General features: G+C 39.2%; 1 protein-coding gene across 1 annotated transcript in view; it reads left to right on the top strand.

Moving 5' to 3' along the window:
* Nucleotides 1-1,741: 1,741 nt before the first annotated feature.
* Nucleotides 1,742-14,062, top strand: part of btaf1 (BTAF1 RNA polymerase II, B-TFIID transcription factor-associated) — a 31,245-nt gene continuing 18,924 nt past the window's right edge. The window contains exons 1-10 of the mRNA XM_079843307.1: nucleotides 1,742-2,107; nucleotides 4,892-5,015; nucleotides 7,974-8,088; nucleotides 8,338-8,484; nucleotides 9,088-9,287; nucleotides 9,481-9,608; nucleotides 12,655-12,784; nucleotides 12,896-12,964; nucleotides 13,509-13,598; nucleotides 13,680-13,775. Of these exons, the coding sequence (XP_079699433.1) occupies nucleotides 2,094-2,107; nucleotides 4,892-5,015; nucleotides 7,974-8,088; nucleotides 8,338-8,484; nucleotides 9,088-9,287; nucleotides 9,481-9,608; nucleotides 12,655-12,784; nucleotides 12,896-12,964; nucleotides 13,509-13,598; nucleotides 13,680-13,775 (1,113 nt within the window). The 5' untranslated portion in view covers nucleotides 1,742-2,093. The remainder of the gene's footprint in view (nucleotides 2,108-4,891; nucleotides 5,016-7,973; nucleotides 8,089-8,337; nucleotides 8,485-9,087; nucleotides 9,288-9,480; nucleotides 9,609-12,654; nucleotides 12,785-12,895; nucleotides 12,965-13,508; nucleotides 13,599-13,679; nucleotides 13,776-14,062) is intronic.

Raw genomic sequence — 14,062 nt, 5'->3', positions numbered from 1 at the left:
GTACAGAAAGCAAAAAAAAAAAAAGTGTGGTTATTTAGATCTTGATAACGACAAATAGGGAAATACTATAGACCAATAAAACAGTATTCATCTCAAGAAACATCTTCAGAAGTCATGGTGGCGTTGAACTGGAAAAGTGGCTTAATGCTTTTACATCACACACAGAAAAAATGAATGTTGTCATGACAACAGGGCATTTGGATTAAAACCATTTAGAGCATATACTAAAATCATTTTTGGAAACTGATGAGGAGCCTTTGGTGAATAAATGTAGAAAACCTGCAACAATAAGATGAAGGAAGTAGCCTACACTGAGTTTCAAGGCAAATGAGACATAAGAGGATTTAATACAATAGTGCACTGATGAAGAAGGCAAATTTATTTTTTATATGCATCAATATAATCAATAATCTGAAAGTACAAATCTCCAACACTGACAATCAGAAGCACCCATGGGCTTCTTTTAATGTGACGTGAAGCTAATAATTAAGTATTCATGTTGCATTTCAAGTCATTCAATGTAATTGATGGGTTAGTATATGGCAATGTTTTTCAGTATTGGATTTCCTATTAAATATATTTTTTTGTCATCAATCCTTCATGGTTCCCATGCTGCTTGTTGTAGAATATATAAGCATAACATTCTTTAAAATAATACAATAATGAGGCCAGTCAGCAGTCATCGCCTATTGTATCAATATTTTATCAGTTTATGGCTTCATAAGATGCTGATTGCAAGTGGTCAGTTGCAGCAATTGTAGTTCCTTAAATGAAACTGTGATTTTTAAAAGCATAAGCGCAATACTGTAGCCCGGTTTCACAGACAGGGTTTAGATTAAGCCAGGATTAGACTTTAGTTCAATCAGGACATTTTATAAAGATGCTTTAGGAAGAAAAAAAACATTACTGATGTGCATCTTGAGCCTTATTATGCCAGCCCTGTATGTCTCAGTGAGTCTTTGATCATATTACAAAGCTTCACTTTAAATTCACTCTTTAAATGAACATACTCAGGGTCAACGCGAGAGGGAGGCAAAACACACATAGAAACCACCATCAACTACCTGAATTACACACAACTATTGACTATTGGTTCAACTGTAATGCACTCGATATCCTATATCCAATGTGTTTTATGCTTAATCATAAATAGCGAGAGAACATTTACATTTTTATTAAATGAATAAGATATTACGAAATGTATCATTTGTAAGTTGTAGAATATACATTTCCACATTCATCAAAGCCAAGGAAGTTTTTTTTAAGTATATTTCTCAGGGAGAAAATAAGGTAGGTAGGCCTACATACGGGGAAATAGCCTATAATTCGCATATACAATCTGTATATACAATTTGTATTCTACAAATACATAGTATTAGTTTATATACGTACATTTGTGATATAAGTGATAATAAAAGAGATTTTCCCCCCTCATATTAGTGATTAGAGTAGCCAAGTCAATATTTGTCTTTGGGCAAGTACATTTTTCCATAAATTCCATAAAGTAAACCCAGCCCGATCTGCCGGATTAAGTCACAGATGTTTTTGGTTGAAATTATTTTATTAAATGTCTCAAATATGAATTTGGAATAATTACAGGTAACGTTACAAAAGAATATATAACATTTTTCTAATGGAAAGAAGATTAAAAATCGTGTTTCCGGAGCATTTTTTTTTTCTTGTCCTGTGTGCTTCCTTTTGAAAGGTGCGTTGTGATTGGTCAGCTGGAGCCCATGTAACCAATCACAGCGCGCCTACCATGGATGAAGGAATAAATGCAAGATGGCTCCTCATATAAAACCAGCAGCCTGGCTTCTCTTTTGTGACCAACAAAATTATTTCCCCCCGTTTATTCGATTAAAATACCGTTTTCGGGGTAGTGCGGAGGGCTGAATCAACCTGTACGCTGGCGTAGGTGTTATTCGGCGTCTTCGGGCGCTGTGGGAGATATATAATAAGCGAGCAGTCCGATTTTGAGGCAGTGCGCGAGAGATCGGGCCTGTCCGCGCACGCGACGGTCAGCAGCAGCGCGAGCCCGATCCTGAACCCGAACCCCGCGCCGGGATCCCAACCCGGTCACCCGAACACCTCAAATGGCTGTTTCAAGGTGAGTTGGTGGGTTATGGTCGATTTGCAGCCGGCAAATGTATCTCCTTAAATTTTCTAATTCGGAATAACTGTTACTTTTATGATATACATTAATAGGTAAAACGGTTAATATTTTACAATAAGTAACGTAAGTTAATTCCTCACAGCCCTGCAGAAGCAATATAACCTCCCCCAAAGGAACACGTCACTATTTAACCTGTCAAATTGTGTTACCTCATGCTGAATATCATATATTCGTAGTGTTTTGTGTTATATTTCATGTGCGTTATGAATCCAACTTAAATAGTTTGTGGTCTGCCATAATGATTCTACTTTATCCTGGTAAATCTCCGGCTAATGTGTAAATCCACGGGTGATTAGTAGACTAACCCCACGCAGTGTCATCCCTCTCCGGGTTGGGCACTGTCAGTGATAATAGTTAACATTCAGATAGTCTGAAGGCAGCTCTCGTTTCTTCTAATCCATCTCTTCAGTTGATGCAGTAGATTAATGTGCCGTTATATAACGCGTCTGACAGGATGGTGTGGGAAGCTGCTGTAGGTTGTCTATTTTCACCCTTCAAAGGTTACTTTTTTTGGTAATTTTTTTTCATATTAAGAAATAAATTAAAATGAGACTCACTGAAAGCTTCTATTCCTTATAGACCGGGTCACCACCCTCCCCCAATGGGCGGAGCCAAGTGTATCACATGACCAGTTATCTCCAATAATAAAGTTAAAGGTTCAGTGTGAAATATTTATGAGAATATATTGCCAGAAATGCAATATAATATACATAACTATGGTTTCAGTGGTGTATAAAGACCTTACATAATGTACCGTTATGTATTTATTACCTTAGAATGAGTAAGATACACCATACACCGCAGGTCCCCGTCCAGTGAAATCGCCATTTTGCGACGTCATGTTTCTACAGTAGCCCTAAACGGACAAACTTCTCTACAGAGCGCTAGTCACTCTCTGCTATGTCCGACGATGACATTTTTGTCCTGTGTCGGCCCCAGTAGCTTCTCTATGTTCTCAGAAAGGGAGGGGGTGAGTCTTGGGTGATGCAATTCACAATCACACCACCCGATGCCGCTAACATTTACACACTGCACCTTTAAAACACAAATTTCATGCAATCCATGGTCTTGTACCATAATGGTAGTTGAACAAACTTCAAGGCAGGGCATTAGTTTTGAGTTAAGACATCCAAACCAACCCAGTCAGGCTTTGTTAAGCCCCGGGTATACTTCACTTACCACGCCCGGACGCGTCACGCGCGCAGCCCTGTCCGCGAGTCTTTCAAAGTATACTACACAACGGATGCGCGCGGATGATCGCGTTTGACACATGCGCGGTACATTTTTTTTTCGAATGCTCTACCAGACATCGGAGGGCAGCACGGAGTCCTGTCATCAACGGGTCATTCGCTGGGCATGATCGGAGAAGAACTGTAGTGCATCCACCATTGCAACAGTTTGGAAGAAACTCTGAAGAATAAAAAATTCTCTTTTTTTCAAGCGTGTTGTTTTTAAACCGGTCTTTGCACACTTTTCTTCGTATTGCCACCTAGTGGACTCAAATGTACTGCTGGCGCATGTGCTGTTGCACGCGGAAAATGTACCAAAAAGTTATTCAGGGAAGTGAGTGATTTGTTCTTTGTCTTTAGTTGTTTGATTAACATTAAAAACAGTTAGCAGCAGGAATATTAGGCTGCTATTAATAATATTAAGACCTGCACGGATTCAATATACTGATACACATAAGAGATAAGAGATAACTGACTATGTTTACGAGGATACTTGCCAAATTGAGCCTTATGACACAATTTAGTTTGAATATGTCTAAGCACAAGATGATGTGAAGGAGAGCTCTATGCAGTATTCGCATGCTGCCTGAGAAGCAGATTTCTGGGCGTGTGCGCTTCAGTAACGAATTGAGTTCCCTTTCGCATCTTCATGCGCTTAAATATTTCAATTGCAAAGGCTTAAACTTTTGTGACGATGCAGCAGTGACACTGATGATGCTATGTTCAAAGATCATTATTTTGTGTATTTGGTATAATGTACAAAAAACACATTATTTTTCACATAAACATACAGTACATTATTGTAGCTCCTCCATGCCCTTTTCTTTCTAAAACGCATCGATTTCTTCAAAGCCCTTCCTTCCGAAAAGCGTTCTCTGATTGGCTATCCACCCAAACTGGCTTCATGGAATGGGCCCCAGACCTTTTAGATGTCACTGTGTTTAAAACCGCTGATAATGTAGGGTGGCATAAGACCCAGCTAAACCTAAACAAAAACTTACAAATGCAATCATGTAAGTCAAATGTAATCATCTTTTTCAATGCCAATGTAGGAGGGACATTTCAAGTGAAAAACTTCACTGCTCAAGTTTGTTTGAACTGACTCGCTAACTCTCACCATGTGAGGACGTGTGACCAATAGAAAAACGATACGTCCCAATGTGACCTCTTAGCTTTATTAAATAAACACAAACTTTAAGTTAAGAAAATCCATTTTATTTGTATAGAATTTTATACAAATATACATTGTTTCAAAGCATATTTACAGTAAATTGTGATGTTCAGCTTCAGGTTTGCAGTGTAGCAGGAAAGTGGAGTTGATTTGTGTAATTATATATTAATGTTGAATATACTGCATTTTTCTAAAAAATATTAAGAAGAAATTTCACATGCACAGTCTAGTGTGACCACGGCTTAAATTATCAATGTATTTATAACGTTGTAAAATTGTATTGTGTTAATTGTTTTGTTTTTTTCTCACTGTCTTCAGGTTGGAACGTCTATTTATCTTATTGGATACAGGAACGACTCCTGTTACCCGTAAAGCAGCTGCTCAGCAGCTGGGAGATGTCGTTAAGCTTCACCCACATGAGCTTAATAACCTGCTATCAAAGGTGAGTGTTTAGGGTTTGTTCAGACCTAGGGTTTGTTCCTAGCACGCAGGACCTATCAGGCTCATTTTGTAGATTGTAATTTGAACAGCAAAGAGATGCATTAAACCCATAAAAATGGTTCAGCTATGCAAAAGACTAATGTATCTGTATTGTTGTACTTGTAGCGTTTTGTTTGTATTTGGACAGGAAAAACGTCTTTCCTAGCACGCAGGGTTCCAAATAGCCTGCTTGCCATCTGTTGTTCACAATGCTCTTATGCGATGTGAAAACACATTACTGTGAATCGCTGTGGATAAGGCATTTATTTAGCAGATGCATTTTAATGTAAATAAAATAAAAAAAACACATGACATTTGATCTGTACAAACACAATTACATCAAACCATATATATTAGTTAAAATAAATGTCCAGTTTTCGCTTTCTACACTGACTGCTCATCTGTTTTGATCACTGACTGCTGATCTGTTGTATGAGTCTTTTGGCACCATGCGGATGCTTGCATCATTACTTTTGTATACACTGCTTGTCTGTATGAACAAGTGGGTTTAAAGGGTTGGTTCACCCAAAAATGAAAATTCTGTCATTAATTACTCATCCTCATGTCTTTTCCAACCCGTTAGACCTTCGTTCATATTCGGAACACAAATTAAGATTTTTGATGAAATCCGAGAGCTCTCTCTTACCCCTCCATAGACAGCAATTTAATTATCACTTTAAAGGTTCAGAAAGGTGGTAAAGATATTGTTAAAATGGTCCATGTGACTCCAGTGGTTCAACCTTCCTTTTATGAAGCAACGAGAACACGTGTGTGTGTGTGTGTACAAAAAAATAAAACATACAAAAATAATGACTTTATTCGACAATTTCTTCACATCTGCATCAGTCTCTTATGCAGTTTCAGTTGTTCAGCTCCTGCGTCAGCATCACATGCATGCGTCTTGGTGCTCACGAACAGCATCAGCCAATGGTTAGCTGGCGTAGCTCTGACATAACTTGGAAGCACTGTACTGTGTTTACTACGTCAACAGCGTAGGAGACAGACACAGACGTGAAGAAATTGTTTTTGTGCATAATTATTCTCGTCGTATCATAAAATGAAGGTTGAACCATTGGAGTCACATGGACAATTTTAACAACGTCTTTACTACCTTTCTGGGCCTTCAAAGTGTTAATTAAATAGCTGTCTATGGAGGGGTCAGAGAGCTCTCGGATTTCATAAAAAATATCTAATTTGTGTTCTGAAGAGGAACGAAGGTCTTACGGGTTGGGAACGACATGATTTTTGGGTGAACTAACCCTTTCATTTCATCACTTGATTGGATTTGGGGAAATAAAAGACCTGTACATCAGAACTAGGCCTGTGACGGTTCATTATCGTGATATATTGTTACCATATACCGACACCATGTCTAATTAGAACTTAAAGGTGCAGTAAGCGATTTCTGAGAAACCCTGTTGATATTTGACAAACACACCCCTCCCTTCATTGCGCCGCCCGCAAAATGACACGAACATGCTATACAACACAGGCAACCACTAACAGCTTGCGCAAGTGTGGATGAATCGGCTGTGATTGAAAAACCGCATTGGGTCTGTGAAACATTTCAAAACCAATGTTACTCAAATATCTAACAGAAACAAAGCAACATCTGCGTCCATTTTCAGGCCTTTCTGCTCTGTCTCTCCAGCGCTGAAAAGCTTTTCCAACATTAACATGGGTCCTCAGGGCTCTACGCTAACATTTTTTCTACAGGAGCACTTGTGCTCCCAATAAAAAACAAATTAGGAGCAGAGTCAAATTCGATTCGAGTCGATTTGGCAATCTTTGAAGTGTAGTTCGTCACACGTTTTTTTGCGCTTGCTCTGCTGACTGAAGAGAAACTAAGGCATGTTTGATTTGTTGCAGCGCTGCACAGACTTTGATGTCATAAACTGATCGGTCTGTGCAGCGCTGCAAGTCGAACAAGCCTATTGTTTTTGATTGAAGGCATGAAAAGCAGCCGATCACAGTACGAAACTGTTGCTGAGTGTAGATTAATTTTAGGAGCTTTACTTTCTATTCCGATTGTATTATACATCTATTCATGAGAATCGATCAGATCACTCGCACTGGTGCACCTAAGGATTTTTTTCACCGTCGCACGCAGTAATTTTCAGTCGCAAATGCGACCGAACTGGTCGCAGTGTAGAGCCCTGGTCCTAAAGCTCTTGTCTGATTCTAAGCCTAATTCCAGTTATATTCCTCTATTTCCTCTTGTAAAAAGACTGTAGAAAGAGAGATGGTAAAGATATTGCCAATGTCCCGCTTGCTCACTCTCTCTCCGCCCCTATGGCTGATTGGCTACAAGGTGTTTTTGTGCTCCGTGGATCGGTGTTTTTTTCCTCTCCTATTTACATAGCCAGGGATATGTACAAACTAGGGCTGGGAAATCACGTTTAATCGATTGCCCAACTCTAGTACAAACACCATTTTATTTCAGCAAACATACAGAACAGACATCTAGCAAATATTCACAGAATTTTGTGTAGGGGATTCAAATTTTCAGTTTTTGTGCCTTTAAAGAATGGCAACATCGTACATCCTCTTGCAAAATATGATTTGGTGGTATCAAATGCTATTATGGTACTTTGAGCTGTATACATGCTACTGAATTAATTTGTTTACATTGTCCACCATGGTGCATGGTTTTTGTACTTGGTTTTCTTTGGTATCCTACAATTGTGTGTCTTTTAGTGGTGCTATAACAGTGGTGCTCTTAGTATGTGTTTTTTTAAAATGGGTTAATTTCAATGGAAAAAGAGGCTACAGAGAGATTTCTTAATATAGGAAATGAGGTAAAGGTTTGGAATTTCTAATTTGCCTAATGTGTGGTGCATGTGAAAACCTGCCCGTTGCTGAAGTTCAACCCTTCCGAATCCGATTATTGATCTGTTTCCCCTTCCTCTGGCCTCAATAGGTTTTAACATTCTTGAGAAGTCCAAACTGGGATACGCGGATTGCAGCGGGACAGGCTGTCGAAGCCATAGTGAAGAATATTCCGGAATGGAACCCGGCTCCAAAGCCAAAAGACGGTGAGCTGAATATTCCCAGAATGCATTATTGGAAAACTGGAGGTTTCGGGGTTTTTCTTTCATTTTTACAGGAAAGCACATTGCTGTGGTAACTGGTTATACACTTTATCAATGCAGTCTAATGCAAATAAGCACCAATTTCCTGCAGTGATAATGCCACATGGAACATTAAAAGCAACAAGTCTTAAGCTTCTATCTAATGTGTGTCTTGAGCCGAGCAAGAGCTTTAATGTGTGTTTTCCTTCTCAGAGATGTGTCCAGAAGATATGTCTCCAGAGGACGGCTCTTCAGACCGGCTGAGTTTCTACAGGTTTGATATCTCCCGTCTGCTCAAGCATGGAGCGTCGCTGCTTGGCTCTGCAGGAGCGGAGTTTGAGGTGCAAGAAGACAAGTCAGGTAGGGTTAGATCTCGCACGCGTGTTGACACTACAGCTTTGTAACTTTCATGTCGTTATTACTATCGTTTATACTATATTGTTTATAATTAAACGTTGCTGTGTAACTCGCCATGCACCTTTTGTGTAACAGACATCAGTTATATCAAATGCAATTTTTGCATATGTGTAGATAACTACAGGAAAGGGATGTAATGCCTTTGAATTTGACTGTAATAAGGAAATTAAAATGTAATAAGCATTGTACATTTGACATTCTTTGTCCTAGAATTGGATCAGAGGTGCAGGTGATAAGTGCATTTATTTGCATATCTATATGGAAGAAATTTGACTAGAAATGTTTTGTCTGTCCATGTACACCTTAATTTGTCATTTCGTAAGTGTTGTTTATTAAACTTGCATGTACTTTACCCTGCACCAAACATGAATGATACCTCATTGATTGGTGCTATTACGTTTCTATGCAAGCGATTGTGATTATACCTGGTAGACAATAAAATGGGTGATTATCTAGAGACCAGAATATCATAGATTTGACTTGAACCATAAAGAACACCTTTGTTGGTTTTGACGTTCTGAGTCATGATTGCATTCCGTTCTTCAGGGGAGACGGATCCCAAAGAGCGTTTGGCCCGGCAGAGGAAGCAGTTGCAGAAGAAGTTGGGATTGGATATGGGCGCTGCGCTTGGCATGAACACTGAGGATCTTTTTAATGATGAGGACCTGGAGGACGCTTGTGCCTCCAGTACCAACAGAACACAGCCTGGTAAAAGCCTGGGCTGTCAATTCTCACGCAACCATTTGGTGAGTTGTGCAGGGAATTTCTTACCTTCATCACATTTTACAAAGGTTTAAAAGCTCACATAAGAGGAGAAGGTGAATGGGCATAAATCATTGCAGCTATATTTTGATTATTTAATGTCGTCCAGCCCTGATGCCAGGTCTAATCGGGGCACTTATCATATTAAAATGTTCAATTTTGTGTTCTCCTCTTTAGCCAGCTGCAGAGCTCATAGATTCACAGTTTCGTCCAGGCATGAGCAATCGACAGAAGAACAAGGCCAAGAGGATGGCGAAACTGGTGGCAAAGCAGAGATCCAGAGACACGGATCCTAATGAGAAAAGGTAAAGCTAATAGATCTGTATTTCTTTGTTCCTTGATTTGAAAAGTCAACACAAAATCAGAAGGCTTTTATTTAGGGGTGGTTAATCTGTCTGATTTCCCGATTCGATTACGATTATTGAAGTCCCGATTCGATTACAGTCGATTTTCGATTATTAACGATTCTCGATTAGCGATTATTGATTTTCCATTTCACAACAGTAAACGAAAATACACTACAAAGTGATTGTAGTATAAAAAAAAAAGTCAGCTACTGAATTACTTAACTCTTTTATTGAGTAACAACAACTCAAAGCACTTGTCGTGTAGTTACACAGAAATGAATACATCACATTGTTTTGTGACTCATCAAGTTGAACTAAACAATAACAAATAAATGAAAGGCTTATTTCCTTTAGGAAGTAGATCAGAACCAACATACTGTAGAAATTGGACAATTTTCTTCTAGAAAGACAACGTGTTCAGGTGGAGGAAGACTGCAGGTTGCAGTCGAAACATGTCAAGGTAAAGAAGTTTTCTCCACCTAAACACCTTGTCTTTCTAGAAGAAAATTGTCCAATTTAATCAGTAAGAAGACAAAATGAACATTTTTGAACAACTTACTGTAGCTTCAGCTTATATACTGTACTGTAGAACACAGTGACAAAATGTCAAGAGTGTGCGTGATGGATGCGGTGCGCGCGTGGACCGCTCGAGCTCCTCTCGTTCGTTTCCTGACGTGAGAAAGACAAAAGGGGAAAAAACGACAGAAGAAAAACCGGGGAGATCAGACGGGCCTGTCCGGTATACACATCCCATTATCAGACATCTGTGCTGCTTTAGTGTGGCGTTGTTTGTGTTTCCAGCATCAGTCCGGGTGTGTGTGTGTGTGTGTGTGATCCGCTCATCGCGTCCTCAGGATCGCCTTTATTCCCGCGAATGTGCGCGTCGATGTGTGTCGCGCTCGCTCATCTGACGTGCTCATAAATCTGCGGATTGAAGGCGTTTATTCTGTGTTTGTGCGCGAATCTGAGCTGTGCTAACGCGCTAATGCTAATGTGCCTGAGCTCCAGAGGAGGCGAGGCGGGAGGATTTCTAGAGTGTTCCCTCAGAATCATCTCAGCATTAACGACAGATTTACATTCATTTAATGAACATACACACACACACACACACACACACACACACACACACACACATGCACGGTGGTAGTGTCAGGTTTAGATAAATAAAAAAATCGATTTTTGAAAATTTAAATATCGATTCATACTCGTCCATAACATACTCGCGATTAATCGATAATCGATTTTTTTTCACCACCCCTACTTTTATTAATCCCTGGAGCCGTGTGGATTACTTTTATGATGGATGGATGGACTTTTTTTGGGCTTCAAATCTTGGGCTGCCATTATTAGCCAGGACATTTTTTTTTAAATATAACTCTGATTGTATTAGTATGAAAAAAAGAATGTCACATAGAGCCCTGCACAGGCCTCAAATCTAGGGCCTAGCCCGAGACGCTGAGGCCCTAGCCTTGCCTGTGTCCGAGCTTATCAAAATTCTCGTCCCGAGTCCGACTTTTTTTTAATCCTCCCTATTACACATTGTTGCAGCCATTAGAATAGTTCAGTTTTGTTTTTAATGTCAAAGTATTTATATTCCATTTCTGAAGTTAATTTAGAAAAAAGTTTGAAGCATTTTTTTGTTTGTTTGTTGAATTAAAGTTTTAAAAGTTAAGTGACGACCAAGCGACCAGCGGCCGACAGTGAGTTAACCACGTTTGATCAATTTAGCCTCTCAAATCAACACTTGACTTGTCTTGTCTATAATAAAATCGATAGATATAAAACACTTCAAGCATCACAATGTTAGTTTAAACGTTTAGCCTACTATCACCACCACATTAAAAAGGCATTTTTGATAAGTTGAGGCAGGCTGATGCTACTTGCAAACCAAACGGGCTACACAATCTAAACAAATAAAAAATTAAAAAAACATGCAGGTTGTCTTACCTTACACCTCTCTGCAAAATGAATATATATCCGATCTTCAATTCCCACGCTATATGCACATTTAACGGAGTTCACATCAACGAAAACAACAGATGAGCTGCATTTTATTCATCAGCTTACTTCAAGATCTAAGACTGCAATATGAGAGCGAGCGACATAAGCACTGGTAAGAGCATTTAGTCTCATTAGTTTTAATAAAGATGATTGTGTTTTTGAGCATCTAAGACTTAACCTATTTTCAGTTTCATTTGCGGCCGTTTGAGTGTTGGCTTGGTTTACTCATTTACGGCGATGTGTGTTGCATGGCGCCATAGCCTACTTTAAACACTGTGCAAGCCAGTCTTGACAGTCGCGGTATCATGGTCTCATGGTTTCCACCAGCGCAGCACATCTCATTGTTTCTTTTAACTAATGAATGTCTAAAATATAAAACGAAGGAGAAGCCTAAAAAAGGCCAGAAGCCGGCCCGCGTTTGAGGTATGACGTGAAAATTGGCCCGAAGCCCGGCCCTAGGGGTGTAAAAAAGTCGGGCTCTGGCAGAAATGCAGGGCTCTAATGTCACATACACCTAGGATGGGTAATTTTCATTTTTGATTGAACCATCCCTTTTAAGACGACAACAATCAAGCAACTTTATGGATAATGAACACTATATTTATAGTGGATATAAAGGTTTTATACAGGAATCACTATTGTAGGACACAATCTATCACACACTTCAAAGTCGAGAGAAAAAAAAGGAAAGCGTTGTAGGCTGAGGGTTTAAGGTCGCTCTGCAGCATTGAATTTTCAGTGATACTAGGTTATCATACCTACTTTTTCTGTTAGTGTGTGAGAGACTTATTCTAGTCTTTTTATGGTTTATACAGCCACCTTCACGTGTCAAAGATTTGCACCCCTAAATGCATTAGATGAATCCTTTTCAGAATCAGGTCGTGATGTGCCTGAAGACTCCCAGCACTATAAACAGTGTTTTATGTTGACTTTAAAGGTAATGACTGTTTCTGGGGATGTGGGCGCTCAGTCTGACCACTGCTCTTATGTTCCTCTGCCACAGCAATGACAGTTTTGAGGGAGAGCCAGAGGAGAAACGACGGAAAACCACAAATGTAGTCATTGAGCAGCCAGCAACCGACAGCAAAGTCTTAATTGATAATATCCCTGATAACTCCAGTTTATGTGAGGAGGTGTGAGACTTGCACACATGCTTGCTTTTTTTCTTTCACATATTGAGCTGGTCACATTCAATGTTTCCTTTTGTGCCCGTCTAATATTAGTTTTTTGTTATTATTTCACAGACTCCGGAATGGCCCCTGGAAAGCTTCTGTGATGAACTGTGCAATGACCTCTTCAACCCCTCGTGGGAGGTATTAAAAAATGCATTAAATAGAGCAAATCTATTATAGCTACAATCCCACCCACATCCCAAAAACTTGCTCTGAAATGGCCGCAAGACAAGAAGGGATCATACAACTAATTGAATGAATCAGTGCTTCTGAAAATTTAATGGACCAATAAAAAGTGCATTAAAATATTGCTATATTTCACAATGCGTAACTATATTGCTGGTAAAATCATTGCAAATGTATCATAAATATTCAATACATCTCCCAGGCCTGGTTGAGATTGACAGGCATGGCAGCTAGAGATAAATTGCAGTGTTATTTTAGTACTATTATAGTATTTATTAATATAATGAATTGGCTTTTTAAAAATATTTTTCATTTTATGTGCCTTTTGTCATTTTATTCGTTTTAGTTAATGACGACACTGATTCCTGCTGGTCTTGTGCTTTTTGAGAGACAAATGATCTTAAGTGCAGTTTGCAGTTGCATGTGAACAGAAGTTATTTGTGTGGTTCTAGTGAAAGGAGTAGTGGATGGTCACTCAGTTTTTATTTGGCATGTTCAGATCCGTCACGGTGCCGGCACGGGGCTGAGGGAAGTGCTGAAGTGTCATGGTGCTGGTGGAGGAAAGACTGTTGGCAGTACAGCAGAACAGGTGTTCACCAGCTCATTGCACATTTTCACTGTTAAAATTTTAAGTTCAGTGTGTGATGTTTGATGCCTTCTGCATTCTCAGATGGAGCGACAGCACCAGGAGTGGCTAGAGGATTTGGTCATCCGGCTTTTGTGCGTCTTCGCTCTGGACAGATTCGGAGACTTTGTATCAGATGAGGTTTGTCATCTTGTAAAAAGTTTGTTTATTAGTGTCTGTAGCCCTGTTTAGTGGCTGAAAAAGACTGACATTAGAACCTGTAATTGCACAATAATGTGTCAGCATCACAATAAAAAAAAAAAAAATGGATCATTTATTTTTGTATTCAATTAAGTCTTTTTTATATATTATATAAATACATTTGAATTAATGGTGATGGTTATTTCCCTTAAAGGTCCTGTTCTTCGTGATCCTATTTTTCAAACTTTAGTTAGTGTGTAATGTTGCTGTTAGAGCATAATACCTGT

Source organism: Gobio gobio (assembly GCF_949357685.1).
Source record: "Gobio gobio genome assembly, chromosome: 18".
NCBI lineage: Eukaryota > Metazoa > Chordata > Actinopteri > Cypriniformes > Gobionidae > Gobio > Gobio gobio.
This window is presented reverse-complemented; position numbering and strand designations above follow the sequence as displayed.